Here is a 21,496-nt window from a genome sequence, read left to right as displayed (position 1 = left end):
TTGTTTGTGTATCAAAGATAGATTAGAAAAAAACATACAAAAGAGTTTAGTCAGTCTGTCAATATGTTATCTTACGGTCGATTCGCTGACACGGTCCATGGATTTCTGGAACCAGTTCGAAAGGTTCCAACATCGATATTTCGGTCCAGAGAAAGCCCCTAATTATCGAGATAACGCGTGTTGCGGTGTCGATACAGGTTACGTGTCGCGTATCTATTTTTTCTGTACTCCCACGGTTTTTTTGAACGATTCGTTACCTTTTTCAAAGTTGGAGATATTTGGAACTCAACAGTTAAAACTCATTTTAAATAAATATATCGAGTCATTTACTATCTTGTTCCACATGCCGTGCGCGAAATGGATGAAGGGAACGCTTTCTCAATTTTTATCCGATCAATTTTTTCAGATTCAATTTATCTGATAGATCAGTACAAATGTTTTTCTCGATTTGTATGAAACCGGTCGTTCCTATGCAAAATAAACGCACAATACACACAAAAGATTTCATATCCTTCAATAACTTTCATTTAGATCTTTATCGATGAACTTTCACTGTGTGATCGCATGTTGCTCTTTATCGCCTTAGTCTTGATTTTCATACGATGCTTTTCTCTATCTGCTATATTTATTTCATATACATTTCAATACCAGTATATTTATAATTGATATTTCCATGTACACGCGCTAATTACCAACGGACCAAGTTTTCTGCCGTAGGTTCGCAATAAGGTGTACCACAGGATGAAAGAACAAGCGTTCAGCGTATTTAACGTATCCATTTCGAACTTTTGCTAGTTTTTTCTTTTCTTTTTGATACAATTTCGTACATTGGCCTTTGATCGCACTCCAGATTCGTTCTGTCGAGCATTTGCGAGCTCTTTGGAACGTTTTAGAGTTTACCTTTCGTGTAACGCGTCAAGATAGCGGAAGAGGAGGGAAGAAAGAAAGGTAGAAGGGGTTTACTTTTTATCAGGTTCGTGTCATTAGTAGCCACAACGAGTACTATAAGTTGGTATTAAGGACTCAGAAGTCCACGATGTGACGACGATGACGAAGATGTGGTTATGGATGAGTATGACGACGAGAGCGAGGACGAGGACGAGGACGAGGACGAGAACGAGGACGAGGACGAGGACGAGGACGAGGACGAGGACGAAGATACCGAAGTACCTACCACCGTTCGCCTTATTAGGCCTCATCCTCCTTCCCTTCGTTCTTTCTACCCCTCTCGGTTCCCTTCCTCTTGCTTTTAAAATCATGGCTGCACGTAACCGTCTACTGATTATATGGATTCGGCGATGATTTCTGATGATGCCCCCGACCCCCGAAATGGTAAAATAATACAGTGTCGTCTCCTAGCCTGGACCCTTTCGGGTCTCGTGGGCCGGTTCGTTAGCGGGGCCTTGGCGCGAGGCACCCTGTCATTATGCGGCTGGTCTCCATCACCCCCACCAGTTCCCAATTTTCAGTGCCCCTCTACTACGCCTCGACGAAATCTCTTACCTTGGTTTCTTCCCTTTGCTTCGCCTTCCCAGTCATCCTTTTTTTCCACCCTATTATTCTACATTAGTATAGCTTGCTGCAGTTAAGTGCAGTAAGAAAGTTGGAACGAAGGTGCCCACGGTACAAATGGTCGTCATCACCTTACACATAGAAATTAAGAAACGCGGAACAAGGAATCGAACGAGGAGAGACTAGAAAACGGAGATGTACTGTCGCAAAATTGTCCATCTAGTTCTCTAGCATTTGCATTTTGAAATCACATTTTTTACGAAATCCGAGCGCGAAACTCTAGAACCATTCACGACTACTGGCGGACATTCGAAACTGGTAACTCGATCGCGCTCAGTCCGGCTGGATGGACCATCGTTGCACCTTACCTCGCGAGAAACATAGTTACTTCTTCTTTGTCTACTTTGTCTTCTTTTTCTCTTGCTTTCCCATCTTCTTTTTACGTATTTTCGTTTTTCTCCTACGCTAGTTGATCTTTTCGGTCAACGAGAATGATACCTTTCTTCATCACGTCGTCACGAGGAAAGGGGTTGTGCGTTCGTTCGTGTTCGAAGCGACGAAGGAAAAGGTAGTAGACGGATAAGGTATATCGAAAGCTAACAACTATCGAAATCATCGGCTTCTTTCAGTAAAATTCGTGGACTTTCATCTTCCAAAGACTCGTCCTTGGAAGCAAGTTAGGGTGTAGGTGGCGCTCGTGACCGGCAATCATTTCGCTTAATGACGAGAGCTTTGTCGGTCCTTTCCTCTCTTCGGCCTCGGATTATCGCGGTGTGCTTCTTTCTCGCATCCGCAGATCTCTTTGGTTCTTTCCACTTCTTCTCTATCTCCTTCTTCTTTCTCCCTTTATTTCCGAACTCTGTAATTTTCCCTTAACGGCCATGCCACTGTGCCACCATGCCGCGCCGAAATTGGCGTACAGCGGAAAGATTTCGTAGAAATCCCTGACGTTCTTTAATGGGAAGGCGTCTGAACGGTGACAATAGCACTTCTGTTGTACAGTTTCTTTTCCTTCTTTTTCTCTTCCAGGACGAAGAAGAAAAAATATCGATCCAACTGAAGAGAGATAGAAGAAGAAGAAGAAGAAGAAAGGAAGAATCGCGAAGTCAAGGAGAATTAGGAGGACAATCGTGGCGAAAATGAAAGAACGCAGAAAAAATGTTAACAATAAAGAAAACGGAGAGAGTAAGAAGAAAACGACGAAAAGAAAGAAAGAAAGAGAAGCGAAAGAAAACAAAAAGGAGGAATAGTATGTCGTCGATATCGATGGTTTCGGGTAAACTCGAATCAACGCAAAATACATATGTCGAAGAATATATGTATTCACGAATATGCGTATATGGTTTGGAGAAGAAAATCGATCGAACGAGAGATTCGGTTTAACGTGCCATGTAAGAATCAAAATTTGGCAACGGGATAGCAAAGCGCGTAATCATCGTTCGCATTAAACGCGTTACGCGTTTGTGGTTGGATCTGTATCCTGCATCCAGCACCTGCGAGAGATCGGGCCGTGTGGCCGATGGCTGTGCAAACAATACGGACGATGATGCACCATCTCGCGCGCATTGTCCGTAGCGAGTAGTAGTAGGCGGCGGATTTATCTGCCTACTCGTCGTAGAGTCAGGTAGAGGAGCCAAGCAAGGGTCCTCGACCCTCGAGACGCGTCGCGCGAGCCGACGGAACCGATGGATCTTCCTTTCATTTCAGCTTGATTTCGCACGGGAACGTTGACATTTCCGTTGGTCGAGTAGAATCTCGAACTCGAGTCGCACTCTCGCATCATCTAATTTCCTTCTAAACAGAGAGACAACAAGTAACCAAGATTCCGACGAATTCGATGCGCAATGTGCACGGACTGCTGCTCTTCACGATCGTATCGTATTTACCAGCAGAGACGAGCGCAACGCGCATGAAATATCGGAGCTGCAAGTAGCTGCGCGCTAATCTGAATTCTTGGCGCATATGAAATTCCAACGCGTGCCCATATGAAGAGTTTGTTAATTTGCCCGTTCTTTTTTTAGGAACAGGAGGGAGGTGAAAGTCGAGTTTTTAGATTGTTAGTCGCACCAGTCGTGTCAGGAGTCGTCGATGATGTATGGAATTATTAACGTGAGCATTTATCGCTGGTACTTTACCTGCGTGACAGGAGTAAACAGTCGGTGATCTATCCACGAAACGTTACAAAATGTTTATATTAAAAAAATTAAAATCGCGCGATTATTCCAAAAAGCAGACTTTCAGATGTTACGCGGCGACGTTGCGAGCTATCTCATGCATCATGCAATCAGCATCGATATCTTGCCCTTCTAGGGGATGCGTTAACAGATTGTCGAAATTAATGCTTCCTGTTAAGATGCAAATGTTACGTTCTTAACGCGGGCTATACCGTGCAATCGGTATGACGTAATCGTGTTTATCAGACACGATGATTTTTACAACCAGTATACGAATTCGGGATTCGAGGAACGAAAGCATGCACGCTTTGCTCGTTAGAGAGCGTCGCATAGATAGCGAGTACGTACATTCTTCGATCAAAGGAAGCGTTAGTTTGTCCGTCAAATTTCAATGATTCCAGTACAAAAAACGACTTGTACTCAGCATGAAAACTATCCAGAATCTCTCGCGTCACGGCACGAAATTCCAGGACCTTCAGCACAGACGTAGAAGAGGCTCGTAGGGCTGAGCGCGGAATGAGCGCGAATGGTAAGTCGGTTCTTCGCATACCGGGCGTTCAGGTATAGCTTGGAAGGTGGTGTGCGAGCTAAACGAAGAGGGAAACAAGAAATCTGTGAGGCGAGAGAAAGAGGAGGAAGTACCGGCGGAGGAGAACAGACCCGAGATGTAGAAAGAGTAAGAAAGGAGGAACGGAGGGAAGAGAGAGAAAGAGGGAAAGGCCCGAGCAAGCGGGTATGCGAGCTAACAGGCAGGCAAACAGGCAAGCAGGCAGAAAGGTAGGCAGGAAGGCAGACAGGAAGGCAGGCAGGAAGGCAGGCAGGAAGGCAGGTAGGAAGGCAGGCAGGAAGGCAGGAAGGCAGGAAGGCAGGAAGGCAGGAAGACAAGAAGGCAGGAAGATAGGCAGGCAGGCAGGCAGGCAGGCAGGCTGACAGGCAGGCAGCCAGGAGGCAGGCAGGCAAGCAAGCAAGTAAGCAAGCAAGTAAGCAAGCAAGCAAGCAAGCAAGCAAGCAAGCAAGCAAGAAAGCAAGAAAGCAAGCAAGCGAGCGAGCAGAGTTTGGTATAGTCTAGCTGCTCGGTGCCGCGAAGCGAGCTGAATGCCGAGGCCCCGGCATATCGGAGCCCGCCGTACTACTGCTCCCCTCTCCAAGATGGCCGCCGTTTGGGTCCAGTCGAGTCCCCCTGACCGAGCCAGCCGAGTCCAGCAATTCAGGGGAAGGGTAGGCCTTGCAGGTGCCGCCATGTCAGTGCATGCCTAACCTCGAAGCCGCGCGGAACGGACGCTGGGCCCAAGAACGCAACACCTCGTGCTCCGTTTGCTTCTCGTCGCTGCGCTTTCCGTTTGAATATAAACCACACTCGAGACCACCTAAATTCGTCGCGAGTCCAGTGCATCGCGTTATATCGATCGCGTGTACGTGTGATTTCGGAGCGATTCGGATCGATTCGGATCGCGAACATATAAACAGGGAACCGAGAGAGGGGTGTATCGAAGCGAAAGGAGACTACCACGAGAGTGGTTCGGAGTAAACGTCCTACGATACGCGACGGGAAGGTCGTATCGAACGTGTGTATTCGCAAGCTCGTCGTTTCAGCGCATCTTATAATCCTTTTTTCTTGTCGCGCGTGACGTCGCGCTTATGGTTCGTGATTCGTGATTCGTGATTCGCCGTCCTCGTATAGGTTATAGTGTGTCGGGCGTGTGACAGTTTTTGCGGAAGGACCGCGACTGGTGCTGTTTTGCCACAAATACACAGCAGTGGTGGAAGTAAGAAGTAGCAAGTTGGCGACGAAGAAGGAGGAGACTCGGCTCGTTCGTTCGACCGACTCGTCCTACATGGTCGTTAACGTGCGTGCGCAACGACGTTCGACGATTTCTCAAATTCGAAAGACAGAAGTGGAGGAGGACGACGACGAGGAAATCGACGTATGGAATACGTGTCGAGGAAGATGAGAAAACAAGGAGGAACAAGGAGATTACTGCTGGCATAAAGATCGATCCACATAGAAAATCGTGATCGCGAAGTGTCAATTTTTGGTGGAAATTCGACAGAAGCTCAACGTAGAAAGAGAGATAGAGAGGGAGAGGGAGAGAGAGGGGGGGTGTGAGAGAGACATGAAGGGCGTTCCAGACGCGAAACGATCGCGCTGGGTTCGCGACCGGTCGTGTTGATCGTCGAGTTATCGGACGTGGATCTAACGCGAGGAATGTACGATATCTCGAGGCGAAGATATTCCAGCAAAGGTGAGGACAGCGCGGATACCACAGCCTGCTACAGAGAGAGGTAGAGAAAGGAAGAGAAGCGATAGGAAGAAGGAAAGAGGACGAAGAATAAAGGTGGAACGGGGTCGGATAAACTCGTATCTACCGAAGGAATTTCCACGAGGAGATATCGCGCGAGTCGTTGCAAGCGGCGTGTTTATAATCTAGCGCAGTCACCTTCGAAACGTTCGACTTCGTTGGCAACGATCGGGCAGGTTGTATCGGTTCTGTGGGATATAGGCGCGAACGCACAGTCGAACGTAATTCCTAGGAGTGCAAGTGTTCACGAGGGAAACGACCAGGGTAAACGTGATTGTGGTTGGTGGTGGTGCTGCTAGTGGGTGATTAATGTGTCAGTTGATCGCGTTCTCGTGTTTTCTTCCGCCGGTTTTTTAACATCCGACCGTACGAGACGCGTGCGGACTGTCGACAAGAAACAGAGAAAGAGAAAGATTTTCTGGCCGCATGAAGAACATTTGGAGGTATCGATCGGTGCCGCGTCCTCTCACGATCCATCATTTAGGAATGGAAAGATCGAGATAATAGCCAAGGACGGCGGAGGCGAAGGTGGAGGCGGCGGTGGTGGCGGTTGTGGAGGCCCCAGGATGCGGCACCTGCTACTACTGTTCCTCGTCCTGGGAGCGACTGTTCTCGCCCCGGGCACACGGTCCGAACTCGTAAGATACTTGGAGGTTTCGGAGAACGCTCGACCAGGTACCAGGGTGGGTTTCATCGATGCCGATAGTCCACCGTACTTGATCGTGTCGGTTTCCGGGTCGGCGGTCGATTCGGACTTGATAGTGGATCACGCGACTGGCGAGATAAGGACAAAAGTGCCGTTGGATCGCGAAACCAGACCGTCCTACAGTTTGGTCGCTCTGCCGCAAAACATTCAAGTGGTGGTGAAGGTGCTCGACGAGAACGACAATGCACCGACCTTTCCCGTCGATCACGTGGACGTCGAGTTTCCGGAGAATTCGCCGCGCGACGCGAAACGCGCCCTGCCTCCTGCCAAGGATCCCGATCTCGGCCAATACTCGACGCAACGCTACGAGATCGTCTCCGGAAATCACGCGGATGCGTTTAGGCTGTCGCAGCATCGAGGTCGCGACGGTGTTCTCTACTTGGATCTGCAAAACTCCGGGTCGTTGGATCGCGAGGCTCGCTCTCGGTATCATCTGGTGATAGAGGCGTTGGACGGTGGCGCTCCGCCGCTTCGCTCGAGGCTACACGTGAACGTGACGGTACAGGACGTCAATGACAATCCGCCGATTTTCAATCAGACGAGGTACGTCGCCAGCATTGCTGAGAATGCGACCGTCGGAACGCCGGTGCTCGCGGTGAACGCGACAGACAGCGACGCCGGTGACAACGGACGCATAGAGTATTCGATTAATCGGCGACAATCGGATCGCGAGGAGATGTTTCGTATCGATCCAGAGACCGGTATGGTTTACGTGAACAAGGCGTTAGATTTCGAATCGAAGGAGCGGCACGAGCTAGTGATCGTTGCGCGCGATCGCGGCGCCCAGCCTCTCGAGGCGAGCGCGTTTCTCTCGGTTCGCGTAACCGACGTGAACGACAATCAACCTGCTATTACCGTGATCTTCCTATCGGATGATGCGACACCGAAAATCAGCGAGAGCGCCCAGCCAGGTGAATTCGTCGCTAGGATATCGGTCAGCGATCCGGACTCGAGGACCGAATACTCGAACGCTACCGTCACGTTGACCGGCGGCGAGGGACACTTTGGCCTGGCTACCAGAGACAACATTATATACCTGGTAGTGGTCGAGAGGCCGCTCGACCGCGAGGAAAAGCCCGTTTACGATCTCTCCGTGGAAGCGACCGACGCGGGAACACCTCCGTTGCGAGCCGTTCGAACTTTTCGTCTTCTGGTCACGGACGTGAACGACAACGCTCCGAAATTCGGCCGGGAAAGGTACGAGGCCCATCTGTTGGAGGCCTCGGAACCGGGTACTCCGGTTTTGAAGGTAACGGCCACGGATCTCGACGAAGGTGCCAATTCCGCCATCAAGTATTCTCTTTTCAATTCCACGTGGTTCGTTATCGACGAAACGTCCGGTTTGATATCAACGCGGACTCACGTTGACTGCGAAGCCGACCCTGCGCCGATTTTACTAGTGATCGCCACCGACTCGGGTCGTCCGCCGTTAAGCAGCAGTGCGACAGTGCGCGTTACCGTCCATGACCTCAACGACAACGAGCCCATCTTCGAGAAGCCGCTGTATAACGCGACCGTATCGGAGGATATGCCCGTTGGCTCCTGCTTTCTCAAGGTAAGAGAACCCTCTTTGTTCGTTCGTTTGCACGAATCGCATCGCGTTACGTAACCTTCGGCGATATCGTAAGTACCGCCGTATATTTACTTACGTAGTATGCACAGTTGATCGTTCGGTAGGATAATTGATCTGTCATCGCGACGAATTCCCGCGCGAAACATACCACGCGAATTGATAGCGTCGAGTGGCGCAGCGTGTCTCCGATCGGTGAAAGCCACGCGATTTCCAATAGGTTCGTGTGTTGTTTAATCGTTGCACAAGTCGACTGAACGTTTTGCGTAAAGTTGCGCTTCTCGGCGCGAAGCTGCCACTATGTTGCAAAAGGTTTGTGGTAAATGTGCGAACCGACCGAAAGGGCAGCGCGCGGCACTGGTCGCGCCGCGAGCCACGTATTCACTTTACACTGGGAAACTCGTAATTGGAATCGCGCCGCGCATGAAAGCTTTTCTTCGTCGGCCTCTAGCAATTAACAGGGAACCGTGTATATCGGATAGAAAATATTCTCGACGACACACGATCCATCGATGTTCTTCGTTCGACGCTGGACACTTGCGTGGGCGCTATCGTGATCGACGGTTCGCCGTTCCAAACTGTATGACGATGCCACGGAACCGAAATAAACCGACGTGCACGTTTATTGGTATGCGATGCGCGTCCTATTGTGCGTTTGCCACTGTGAGCCACACAAAGAATATGCGTACCAGCACGACGAGGAAACGTGAGAAGATGAATGAGAAAAGGCTAGCGTATTGTACGAATATCGAGAGGAAGCTGGAAAAGTACGCGTTGCTCGACGATCCTAGTAGCGGCTAGTAGCGGCTAGTAGTGGCTGCTGGCAATGGCGAACGCTCGAAGAACACACGTGCCAGGGACGCGTTCCACTTGCGCAGGGAAACCTGTTGCGAGAGTTTTCTTTGTGGCAGCGGCGAGATGCTCTTCCCCGAAGCGGTGTTAGGCCAAGAACAAGTTGCTCTCGACACCGAGGTTGCTTTACGAGCAGAGCGTCTTCGCGATCGGTATACCTGCACGGTGTGCAATTACCGATCTTCGAAGCTGGCGTAACACGCGTGCGCGCTCCAAACAACCGAGAAATGATCCCGTTCTAGACTCTCGATGCAGGTAAACTAGCTCGGGCTATCGGGCATTCGCGAGGTGCGAGCTCGTCGTACATTTCAGAAATTTAAGACGATTCGCCGACGTGCCGTGGCCACGAAACGGATTACGCGCTTGGTCGCTCACGAGAGGTCGACGGCGGCCACGGACGCGAGCGCGCGCCTTATCTGTTGACCCTTTTTAAGAACGATCCTCTTACATTTGGCGTAATCGTTGAAAGTAATGCTATATCTATATTTTCGTTCGCTTAAGATAATGAAATTGTTACGCGCTTCTGCGCTTTGTCTAACCAAGGATCGCTGCGGGTAACCAAGCCATCCTTTCCGCTCGATCAAAGTCGCTGAGCATTCCTATCTCCTACGTTCTACCGCAAATTTTACGCGTCAAACACCGAACGTGACGACTCTTTACGCGATAAACGCGGACGATCGCGTTTGCAACGCTTCGAGATTCGCAAGACCGCGGCGAGATAATCGTTACCGGTGCCGCTGTTGGTGCTGCGACGAAGCGTCTGTCATTTATAACGTTCATGATCCGTGTTGGTCGTGTGGATACGAGAAACACGAACGACAGAGAAACGGAGGAATGAGAGCGATAAAGAAGGGCAGGGAGCTACGGCAGTGCGGCGAGAAGGGAAGAGAAAGGGAATAAAAAGAGGAGAAAAATCCTTCCCTCGATCTCCTCCCTCTCACAAGCAACCGTCCATCTGACTGAGCGAAACTAGTGTCTTCTTTTTTCTTCGATCGGATTGTCATCCGCATTCAAGAGAGAAGCGGTGAATGCTCATGCCGGTGCGCACCAAATGCCGAATGCCGATGGAAATTGAGAGGAATAAACCACTACGTTTTTCAATTGGGTGGTAGACCGCGTGTACACTACTGTACAGTGTACACGGACGTATTCGGTAGGCGGTCGGATACACGTGCACGCACCGCGACCCAATCTTAACGTCTGCTCCAAACTTTCGTACGATATATATTTTATCGGTGTTTCGTTGCCTAGTTCAATGATGATTTATAATTGTTGCCCGCTCAACTGTAATTATTATAATTATAGATTTTTCGTCGGCCTCTCCCACCCGTCTTTCGAACCCGAACCGGCCGCTTCTTTTCGCTCCATCCCCTTTCGTACCAGCTCCACCCCTTTGGTTCTTCGCCTTCTTTTCTCTCGTTTGTTCCTTCTCGTAACCTCGCATGTTTCACCTTTCCTCTCTATCCCATGTTTGTCTTGTTTCTCTACTCACTTCGAACAGCGAGGAGAGACCAGACATACATATATACATACATACATACATACATACATACATATATATATATATATGAGTATGTACGTTCTCCCTATGTAGCTCGAAAACGGGTTTCGAAAGAACCCCACCGATGCCGCGAATCGAATCCATTCGCGTTTCCCACACGCAATTCACCCCTTTCCGTTCGTCTTCGCCAACGGGGAGAGGGGGACGATTCTCCTCTCTCCGCTTAAATTGTCTCGATACTATTAGCGTCCCGCTAAGATTCCGAACTGTTGGATTCCATCGTATCGGTTCGGCGAGCTTGGCCCTTTCTCCGCTTGCGTTTGCACGCGCGTAAATAGGCGCTACGCTCGTATGAGAGTCCGTGCGCGTTCGTGCGCGAAACTATTCGCATCCATCGGCCGAGTATCCATCTTTCTATACTACGTGGCAGGTCACGGGTCCGATTCATCTTCCTGCAAGCCTTCCATTATCCGTCCTAACTGGCAACCGAGGATCATTAAACCGCGGATCCTTTTGTCCGACTTTGCGTCCAGCCTTTTTTTTCAAGGACGGACGAGAAGGGAAATACTGGCCAGCAGGATTATACCGTTGTACCGCGTTTCAACATTTTTCGTGGGCGAGAGAGAGCCACGCGACTTGGAGGATCGATGGGTGAACGGAAACGGTACGACTGGTGTGCAAAGGGGAAGTTAGGATAGGGCGATCGGCAAGATGACCAAGTTGCATCGGCGGATGGATCGCGTTTCTAGAGGTAAAAGATGCGCGCACGACGACGGTGCATCGGTCGGCCGGTATACATCGTGTATCGCGGTACAAAGTGATGACCGTAATGACTCTAACCACCGTCTGACATCTGGCATTAGGCACTCGAGCTTTCGAGTGGCAACGCCCGCAGCAATTGTTGCCGTTTACGACTGCCGTGCACGCTCTCCTCCGTCTCCTTCTCTTCTTTTCATTTCTCTTCTCTTCTCTTTTCTTCGCCTCAGAATGTTTCGCGTTTGCGTCCGCGCCCGCGCACTCCATCGTCCGCGTCCGCCGGCTCTTCTCGCTCTTTCCTCGTCTCTCTGTCCGACGTCGTCGTCTTTCTTCTTGTTTCTCTGGCCGCGCTCTGCTCGCTCGTCCGCTCTCGATCCTACGCGCTATAGACCGCATTCCCGAGTGCAACGACGAGGCAGAGATATATGTATATGCATTCGCGTGCACCGGTCGGTGCAGCCACCGCACGCGGCTGCTCTCGCTCTCGCATCGCGCTACATTGCGATCGCGGTTCTATACTCCGAGCGCTTCTACTTCGCCGCGCTACGAACAACGACACGGTTCTTCTCTTTTGCTCCTTTCATTCCTCGTCGTTTAGGATTGTATCCAATCATAAGCACGCTTCTTCCTTTTTCTCGCTCTTTTAATTGCCGTTTCACTGGGCGAAGCGACGCCGCGCCGCGCCGCGCCGTCGACGCCATGCACGTGAACGTTTCCTCTTGCTCTGTACTATACAAATCTGGTGTCACGCGTACTCGCGACTAGCAAATACACTGGACATCTTTCCGCCGCCGTTCGTCCCTCGTCACGCATTTTGTTCGCTTTCAATTTTTGTTGCAAATTTTCGTCCCTCGCGACTCGTGAAATTGCGTAACTGGCGCGTAATCGTGTCCACCAAGGTTTTCTCTGCATGCCATTCTTCCACTCCGTTTCTAGAATAATAGAGATCGGAGCCGTCGAGAAAATGCATTACCTCTCACCGAACGAAAACACGATGGTTACCTTCGCGGATCGCGTAGCTTCAGGACGTTAGAAAGTCGTCGGCGTGGTAACGAGCGAGAATCCGTGCGGAGGACGAGATCGGGAATCGATCGGGAAGAAGAACGGGAATCGTGGGTTAATCGTGTGACAACGGGAAACGAGATCGCTAGGACATCGTACGAGGAATCGTAGTTATTTTCTCGTAGCTGCGAATGGAACGAGCCCGGAGAAACGAGCATGTTGGTTATCAAGTTTCTCGTATGTTCCTGGATTACTCAACGTTCTCTTCCTCTGTTAGTGGGTGGTGAGCTACGAGACGATCGCGCGCGACCGTTTGTCCTCGCAGTTTCCATCGAGCAAACAGATTCTCGCAGGAGCTGCCTTACGGTGTTTTGTAGCTTAACAAGAACGGCTACGAAGTGCAAGTCGCATACCGATGAATACGATGACGAATCCCCCATCGCGAGTCTGCATCGGCTTCTTCGTATGTACGTACGTATGTATGTGTGTATGTGTGTATGTGCGTATGTATGTACTATGCACGTGCCCTTTGATACTCTAGTTGCTCGTGTGCTTTTTTCGATCGTAGGACATCGTACGTGGCTCAGAGGTAAAATCGTCGCCTTGTTCGTTTTCGGATTCCTCAAATGCGATCCTGTCAGCGTTGTTTACTTACGCGATTTATCGGATGCGACACCACTGTTTTTACCCTCGACGCATCTCCCTTATCTCTCTTTCGGTGGATATCGCGCATCGTGTAAGCGTCTCGCAACTTTTCATCGATTTTCGCCAAACTGATCCGTTACTTGCGTTTTCACGCGTTTCTCAAAGTCTCTAGAGGACGACGCGATAATACAGCGCGATACCTGTTGTAACGTTCAACCGGCTAAGAATGATTCAATAAGACGCTATCGCGTGGCGTTTTACAGTCGCGAGAAACGTTGCTTTCTCTGACGATGACTGGTTTTTCCCTCGGAACTATCGTGCTCGATGGAGGTGGTACGCGTTGGTTCGTGGCGCATAACTGCACACGCAGCTTTTGATTGTCGATTCAGAGAGCGATATCGGCGACGACGATTCTGTACCTTGGATTTCGTGCTGCATGCCAAAGCGTGTACGGCGAACATACAACTTTGCCGAGCGTAGAAGGAACGGCTGATCGAACTTTACTCGGGGATCGTTATCATAATTTTTTTCTTTTAAAACTCCTCCGAATGTCTTCACGCGGAACCACGAACGTTGCATTGCGAAATTTTTCCTTTTTTCCGCGTGTAATTACGATTTGCCGACCGGTCGAATTTTCGTGATCCCCGCGTTCGAACGAGAAATCCGATCGATCGGTCGGCCTCGATCGGAAAGCCGCAGGCTGTCGGTCACGTTTCTTCCACGATTAACGAAACGATGGAGAAACGAGCACGAGACGAAAGGGAAGTCGAGTGTAAGTGCGTATATACTTGTAGGTATATGCATCAAGGCGTCCGGAGAGAAAGCGAACGCTCGGTAGGCAGATCGGTGCCAGCTATAAGCCAGGTAACCAAACGTGAAAAAGGAGTAGGAGGGGAGGGGGACGAGCGTGCGAGCCGCACTTTCCAATGCACTTGGTGCGACCGTTGCACCGGGAAAGTGCACACGCGCTCGACTCGCTGTTCAGAGATGGAGACGGAGAGACAACTCGTTCACGCGACTGCCAGCAACATTGGAAAAGTGTGCGTATGCATGCTATACACGTTTCTTTCACGAGGCGACAGTTTTCTCTCTGTGATAGAATCATGCTAGCTTGTGTGCTATTCGATCGATGTTAACCTATAAAGTTAGCGAATTATACGTGGAATGTCGTGACAGGAGTAAAAACGATGTCTAATTGATCTTGGTTTAAATTTACCATTGATGGGTGATAGAACGCGTAATTTTACTCCCAAGTACTAGATATCTTCTTCGTTGGATCGGCGTCTCGCGTTTAAAGTCGAATGCATTGCAAAGAAAAAGGTAGAAAAGCTGTGGCGGTTAAAAGGTACTAGGTTTCGTGGACAGAGTCGCAGGGGACGAAGGATTAACGAGTCGAGACTCTGGATAAGCGGTCGCTTGGTAATTCTTCCGTGTTTGAAAAGGCTTGAGAAAATTCGTAGGAAAGCGAGAGCGTAGATTGGCGGCGGAGGAGGCAGTCGGTGAGATAGGTCGAGTGACGACCTCGATTGACCCGCCGATCCGTCACGGTTCTCCTGCTGAACGGGAGAGTGGCTCGCACAATTAGCCGGGTAAGGTGCAACATCGGAGGATCGTGCGTCACGTGGAAGGTAATGTCGGGCTAATGCAGCAGCAACTACGCGTTCGATAGGTGGTTGGTTGGTTCTTTGGTCGATTCGTTGGTACGCTGGTTCGTTTGTTCGTTCGATGGTTCGCTTCTTGGAGCGTGTAGCTGCGCGAAATAATACGCACGAGACACGCGTGTTTCGCTAATGGATTCTCCTGGCCTGAGGCCGATTCGTTTTCGTCGCGTCATCCCTACGCGGAATTTGATTAATTACGACCGCACGACCGGCCCGGTAATTACTTTCCGATAGGATCCGCGCCTCTCTTCTCACTCTGCACCAATCATCTCTCTTGCCGCCTTCCTTGCCTCCTTCTTCTCCGACTTTTTTAATCATCGCTTCCCTTCCACGGAAATTCGTCGTTACGCCGTTCCATCGATACGATCTTCGATAACTCACCTTATCGATTCTTTCGAACGACGTCCGGATACAGAGCCGAAGCGAAAAAGGTTCACGTACGCGACGGACACGCCAAAACCCTGGGAAATTCTCTGGATGTAACCCAAGTATCCACTTATCTGGTAGATATTTCATACGAGCGACGCGACGATCGATTTTTGGCCATATCACGATCGAACTTCGACATCATTCGTTCTTGTAGTCGCGTCATTTTATCCAAAACGGACAAACGTTTCCGCGTGCTAGCGTCGGAGCAAGCGGTTCGTTTTATTAGATTCTATAAGTTTAAGGAGCAGCTGACAGGTTAATTGTTTATTAATTCACATTCGCGTCCAGCATGAATGCGCCATTGGTTATGCGAAAACAGGTCTGTATCGGTCTGCCGGCTACCGAAACTTTTTATTTTCTCGCCAGACGTTGGTGTCGAGTCGCGAATTCTTCGCTTTATCGGCGTACGCGTAATGGCTTATGAATTTACTTTCACGCTGGATAATTATAGCGTAACCTGTCTACTACGTTTCCTGGAATCGTTTGTACTATGTATCTACTTCGAGATCGAGTCTCTGTTACTTGTAATGTATGATCGATTTGCGAGCCTTTCCCTTCCGTGCGCGAGTATCTTCCCATTTACTACACCACGCGATTTGCCTCCTTTCTTGCGTAAAATAGCTAGCAGCAATTCGACGTTGTTCAAAATCGCGTCGTTCGTGACCACTATACCGCGTACATACGTGGAATAGTCGTAAGAAAAATAGTAACAAATATAACTACACTATAAATGGTATTTCTTTATCCACTCTAAGCAGTTTTAAGGACCTAGACATTATCTTTACATCTGATTTGACATTTATGGCACATTATAAGAATATTAATCTCCCATAGTTATAAATCTTCGAATCTTATTTATAGAGTTTCCAAATATTTTTGCGACATTGATACTCTTAGGATCTATACTCTACTCTAGACTCCATACTGTCAACTGGTCAGGCCGATTTTAAAATATGGTTGTCTCATTTGGTCTCGCTGTTGTTCTTGTTGTTTTTCGCACATAAATGGCATAGAAAAAATTCCAGCAGAAATTCTCTAGACTAACGGCCAGATATGATGGTAGACCTATGCCGTTATCCTTTCATAGGCGTGGCGAAATTCTCAATAACTCGAACTGTCGATTCTTAGCAAAAAGAGAGTAATATCATTCGGCAATTCTCTCTTAATGCTCCCTTAAAATGTCTTGGAAATAATAATTTGTTCCACACTAATCAACATCGTACAACTTGTAGTTAATTTAATCGTATGCTAGATGGTATCAACTCATTTCATGCAACGATAGATCTATTTGGGCAAACCTTAGTCTGCCTAAAACACTCGCTGGAACGTATACTTTAACTTATTTTTATTCTTATATCTCATATATATATATATGTGTTAATACCTTTCCCTGCTTTATTGTCTTATATGCCAAACGGCTTATTTTATTTCCCGTTTGAATAATATAAAATGATATAAAATATTCGTTGTTCATTCTCACGCGTTGAATTGTACGCGGTGTAAGTACATGCAACGTGGCCATTCACTTGGATTCGAGCAGATTCGATTAAAGCAGCAGGGAGCGAAGCGTCGTATTAGCGGACAACGGTATATAGGCGCATGTATTAACGGATTTTGTCGATCATACCCGCGGTAGATGTAAGAAGCTTTCCAGCCGATGAAAAGGGTAATCCACGAACTCGGTATAGCTAATTTATAAGCGCCTAAGGCGTTCTGATTATGTCGTTAGTGGCCCGATAGAACAACCAGAATACCGTGACCACTTTGAACGTTTCAAATGGCTGGGTAGGCGAACCAAGTGCAAACGAGGACAACGCGCAGCTCCGGAGGTACACTTTTAATTAGAACGATTACCAATCAACGAGATATCGTGCGAGCATTCACAGTCTCGATTCGAGCCTGACGATACACCGATCGTTCTGGATCGGCTAACTAGAAACATCGGCAGCCGGTTTTTTTCCTTTCTCGGTAAATTTATATTCGCTCGATAACGAATAACCGGTGAATTATCGACCACGTAACGCGCGCCCCAGTCGTATTTATGTGTATGTGTATGTTGTAATTGGTTTACTGTAATAAATTTAACAGTCAGATAAATTTCCGAGCGAGGAGAACGAAGAGCAGCAGGCTTAATGTTAGTCGAGCCAGTCGTCGCCGATCTCTGCTGCTCGCCAATCAATCACTGGGATGCGTCTTGGTTCGAGTCGCGATATTCCGCGCCGCTGTTCGAACGTTGTCTCGAAAAGACCGAAACCGAGGGAGTTTCGTCCGACGAGTTCATTGAAAAGAGGGTGCGAGAAAGGACGCGTGAAATTTTGTCGGAGGCGTTGATAATCGGTAGGACAAAGTTGTTCTCTGTCTCGGTAGACAAAAACGAGCAACTAATCGGCGATGAAACGAATGCCAGGGGCGAGGTCGACTTTTAATTAAGTGGACGTTCAATCAACGGCCGCCTATATACCGTTGACCGCTTACTCTTAGCGAACCGATGCATTTCCGCGTTCCCCGGCCACTGCAGGCATTGGAGGTTTCCGCTCCGCAGAAAGAGAGATATCGTCGAAAAGTTATCACGGAGGTCAGTCCACTCGATCGCGTTCATCCGTAGATGCACTCGATCGAACGAATTCTTCCCCTGTCCGTTCGTCTGTCCGATTTCATTCCGCTTACTCGGTTTCCTTTCTCTTCTTATCGACCGGCGATCTGCCACGAAAGCCGGTAATGTCGAACAAGGTAACGATCGATTAGCCACCTGCTTCTAATTAATTCGGTAAAATCGAAGTGCCGCGTCGCGTTATTACGTTGCATCATCCTTGGATCTCTCTTTCTCTCTTTCTCTTGCTCTCTGCAATTGAACGGTTCAGCGGTCTGAGCCAAACAGAAAGAAAAATATGGTAGACTCAGCGATAGTTAATTCAACGCTTTTGCCCTCTCCATCTACGTTATTTCATAGATCGCGTTCGTTCCTTTTCTTTTCCCATTCTTTCCCCTTTTTCACCGCCCGGCTATCTATTACGATCGTCCCAGTTAAGCAGTATAAAAATATCGAATTGCGATGTTTATCGCTGTTATCGAAAATGCATAACTCGTCATTATCGGGATAACGAAGTTCGACCTTCGAATTTTGTATCGTCGCCTTTCTACGAATCGTGGGATTTATCGTGAGATAACTTTCGAGTCGGTCTTTGGCCGTAATATAAAAAACACTTTATACGGTTGCGTAAGGGGTCAATTCGGATATTATCGTCGAGCGGGTCGTTTGAGCGACCTTGCTGCGTCCCTGAAAGAGTTTTCGACTTGCATAACTATGTATCTCCGATCCATTCGCCGGATGAGAAACCACGCGCGCGCGATGCCGTAATACGTTTGAATAGAAGGAAGAGTGGATGGATCGGCAAGGAGGAGAAGCGGAAAGAGGAGGGAAGTGCAGTAGAAAAGAGAATAAAAGAAAGTGGTATGGAGAGAAAGATACGTCGTGAGGGGCATCAGACTAACAGCAGGTGGTTGGTTAGCTTATATACCTTCCCGGGAATCGGTTTAATCTACAGACGCACACTCTCGTATCTGCCACGATCTGTTAGCTTCTCGTAGGCGAAGTTGCGATAGTTGCGCACAATGTAAATGGCATTCGTATCTTTGGAATAAGCACGCGCGCTATTACAATTGGAAGGACGTCGCTGGAAAGCGTGTTACACGTAATACGACATTCTTGTGATTTATAAGGTGCGCGCGTGGCTTATATGCGTCATGCGCTACGATCGCATCGCGGCTGCATCGCTCAAACGCCGAATAGCTGCGGTTGATTGAAATCCGATTAAAAATACGAAAAATGTCGGAAGCAAAAGGTACGATTTTCGATTCGGCCGATCATCGGAAACATCGGCAAAGTATGATCCCGATGCGGGGCGAACGAACGCTTAGAACCAGGAAGTTTTCAAAGTGATCCGACAGTGGATGCTGCCGGCCGTAATATTGGCAACGTGAATACAGTTTCTGCAAGAGGTCGGAATGCAACTGGCGATGTTCGTGGCATTCTCTCTCTTCCCATGGCTTCCTTGATTTTAGGCATGTATCGCGAACCATCTTTCTCCGCTATTCTTCGATGCTTTCCTGTTACGCCTGTCTGAACATTATCTTGATACGCGCGGGATACCGTTTACCGTTTCGAGAGAATCGAAAGATTAGCCAGCCAATTTTCAGACATAGTTCCGTGCTGCCATCGTACTTTCCCTCTTTGTCTTCGTCCGTCCCTTTGCTCCCTTTGTTCGACACGAGGAATTTTATGGCGAAGGAACAAGCTCGGTAAAATCTTTGGAGAAGAAGGGATCGAGGGACCACCTGTCGCTCGATGTACACTTTGTAGCGGACTTGGTTCACGATGTCCGCGCGTGTACGTCACCTCCTTTGAGTATGTATCCGTGCGTGCGTATATATCGAACACCATATACGTCACGCATAATATTCGCGGTTCGATCAAACTTGACGCGCGTCGGTATTTGTAAACCGGTAAGACGGGTAAGCAACTGGTAGTACCCCTTTCGAAACGATATTTTTATTTAAATAGTTTTCAATAATAGGACGCGAGTAGTGTCGCGTGTGCGCGCGTAACGGCACGCGATTCGGTATTCTCGGTATGTCGAAAAAACCCTTTCGAGGAAACTAGAACCCGTGGAATGGGGCTGGATCGTCGGTTGTTATTAAAATATTTTTCTCCGAAACATCCGCGCGAACGCGCCGCTTTCTCTAGGATCGTTGCTCCTTCTCGATTATATCTCGGATCGATGGCCTTAAGTCACACGCTTCTCGTGGCGGGGAGCAACCAACAGCCAACAACAGTCATTGTGTGGTCAAGGTGTAACTCGACCCTCCGTTACTCGGACACAGTCCTCTGAAACGAGTGGTCAGAAGTAGATTGCCTTAGAGCTGCACAGCTTCTTTCCTTCGAAATTCCTGGAAAAATTCGGAATTACTCGCTCGGAAGAATCTTCCTGTACGTAAATCGTTACGCTGTCAGAGCGTATTTACGTATCCCGTGTGTGGATTTGTCCCGTTATAGGAGGTCGGTCAATGCCATATTATCGACCGATAATATGTAGTAATTCTAATTACTACATGTATATACTAATTACAGTAGTAGCAAGGCGTTTCGTTTTTCACGTAGTTGGCAAAACTTCGATGAAAGATTGCACGGACGCTGGAATTTCGAAAGGATTCCGAACGCGCGATTCTGTCTCGTAGTCGTTGAGCGCGTTCTTGTCGTCGATTCTCGATTGCCGATGCGAGAGGCGAGAGTGTGCGTCGTGTGAATGAAGCAGCTACGCGCATACCGTTTCCAACTCGTGTAACCCGAACTGAAAGTCACTCGGCCTGTCCACCTTTCTCTGCTTGTCTCTTTCCCGCTCGTTGCATCGCGCGTACGGCCTCGACTGTGAACAACACCGCCGCCGTACTGCCGCCGACGCCCCGTAACCAAATGCTGACGAAAGGAATACTTCATTATGGCACGTGTTTCTTCGAATTCGTGCTTCTCCGACCTGGCTTCTTTCAAAATTCTTATCGCTTCCGAACTTACGCGTTAATCTTTTGAGTTAAGTTTTAAAGAACGTCGCTGACAATGAGACAACAGAGATAATGTTCCGTGGAAAAAAAGGGTACCGAACGATACCGGTGATATTCTGGTGCACGCATTTTCGAATTCGTCTGGCGAAAATTCCGCTGTGCGAGATAAAAACGAGATTCCATTTTTTCACGTCGCCAGCCTTCAAAATTTGATTACACGCTTTTGACGTTATAATACTTTGCGGTATATAAAACCGTGCGATGTAAAGGCTGCTCGATAAAAGTGAAACGTTAACCCGAAATTATGGGGGGAGATACGAGAATTAAAAACGGTGTTGACATTGAAGTATGAATTATTAATACTCAGCGGTAGCTCGACCGACTAAGTTAGCGGTCGTTTTCGATCTTCTTGTCTCTTTACGTTCCCTTCTCACACGGCTCTAAGAAGCTACGAACAGCGGTTACTCGCGTTAATAGAAATCATCCGTCATCGATCAAGTCGACGAGCAAGCGAAAGTACAGGGAAAAGCAAACGCATCCGCGAATTTCCTTGATCGATTCTTTCCTCTCGCGTTAACGACGCGACGCGATGCGAGACAGCAAGCTACGAGAGACTGCGATTCCGAGGAGATTGGGGGAGAAATTGGAAAGTTTTTGACGACGTACGTTGAGGATACTCGAAGCACGCCTCAGGAGCGTAGCGCTAGTGATCAGGGACGAGTGCGTGGGTAAGAATACCGTGACATCGGTTGGCGAACGTGCGGGGGACCCCGCGTTGTCGAGAGAGGCCCGCATTCGTTCTCCAGACCCGAGGAATACGTTGGAAATGCCG

General features: G+C 48.7%; 1 protein-coding gene across 1 annotated transcript in view; it reads left to right on the top strand.

Moving 5' to 3' along the window:
- Positions 1–4,662: 4,662 nt before the first annotated feature.
- The window catches only part of LOC100644155 (protein dachsous), a 212,916-nt gene continuing 196,082 nt past the window's right edge, over positions 4,663–21,496 (top strand). The window contains exon 1 of the mRNA XM_020867734.2: positions 4,663–8,247. Coding sequence (XP_020723393.2) covers positions 6,553–8,247 — 1,695 coding nt within the window. The 5' untranslated portion in view covers positions 4,663–6,552. The remainder of the gene's footprint in view (positions 8,248–21,496) is intronic.

This window comes from Bombus terrestris, chromosome 4 (assembly GCF_910591885.1).
Source record: "Bombus terrestris chromosome 4, iyBomTerr1.2, whole genome shotgun sequence".
Classification (NCBI taxonomy): Eukaryota; Metazoa; Arthropoda; class Insecta; order Hymenoptera; family Apidae; genus Bombus; species Bombus terrestris.
The sequence above is the reverse complement of the archived record's forward strand: the minus strand, read 5'-3'. Positions and strand labels throughout refer to the sequence as shown.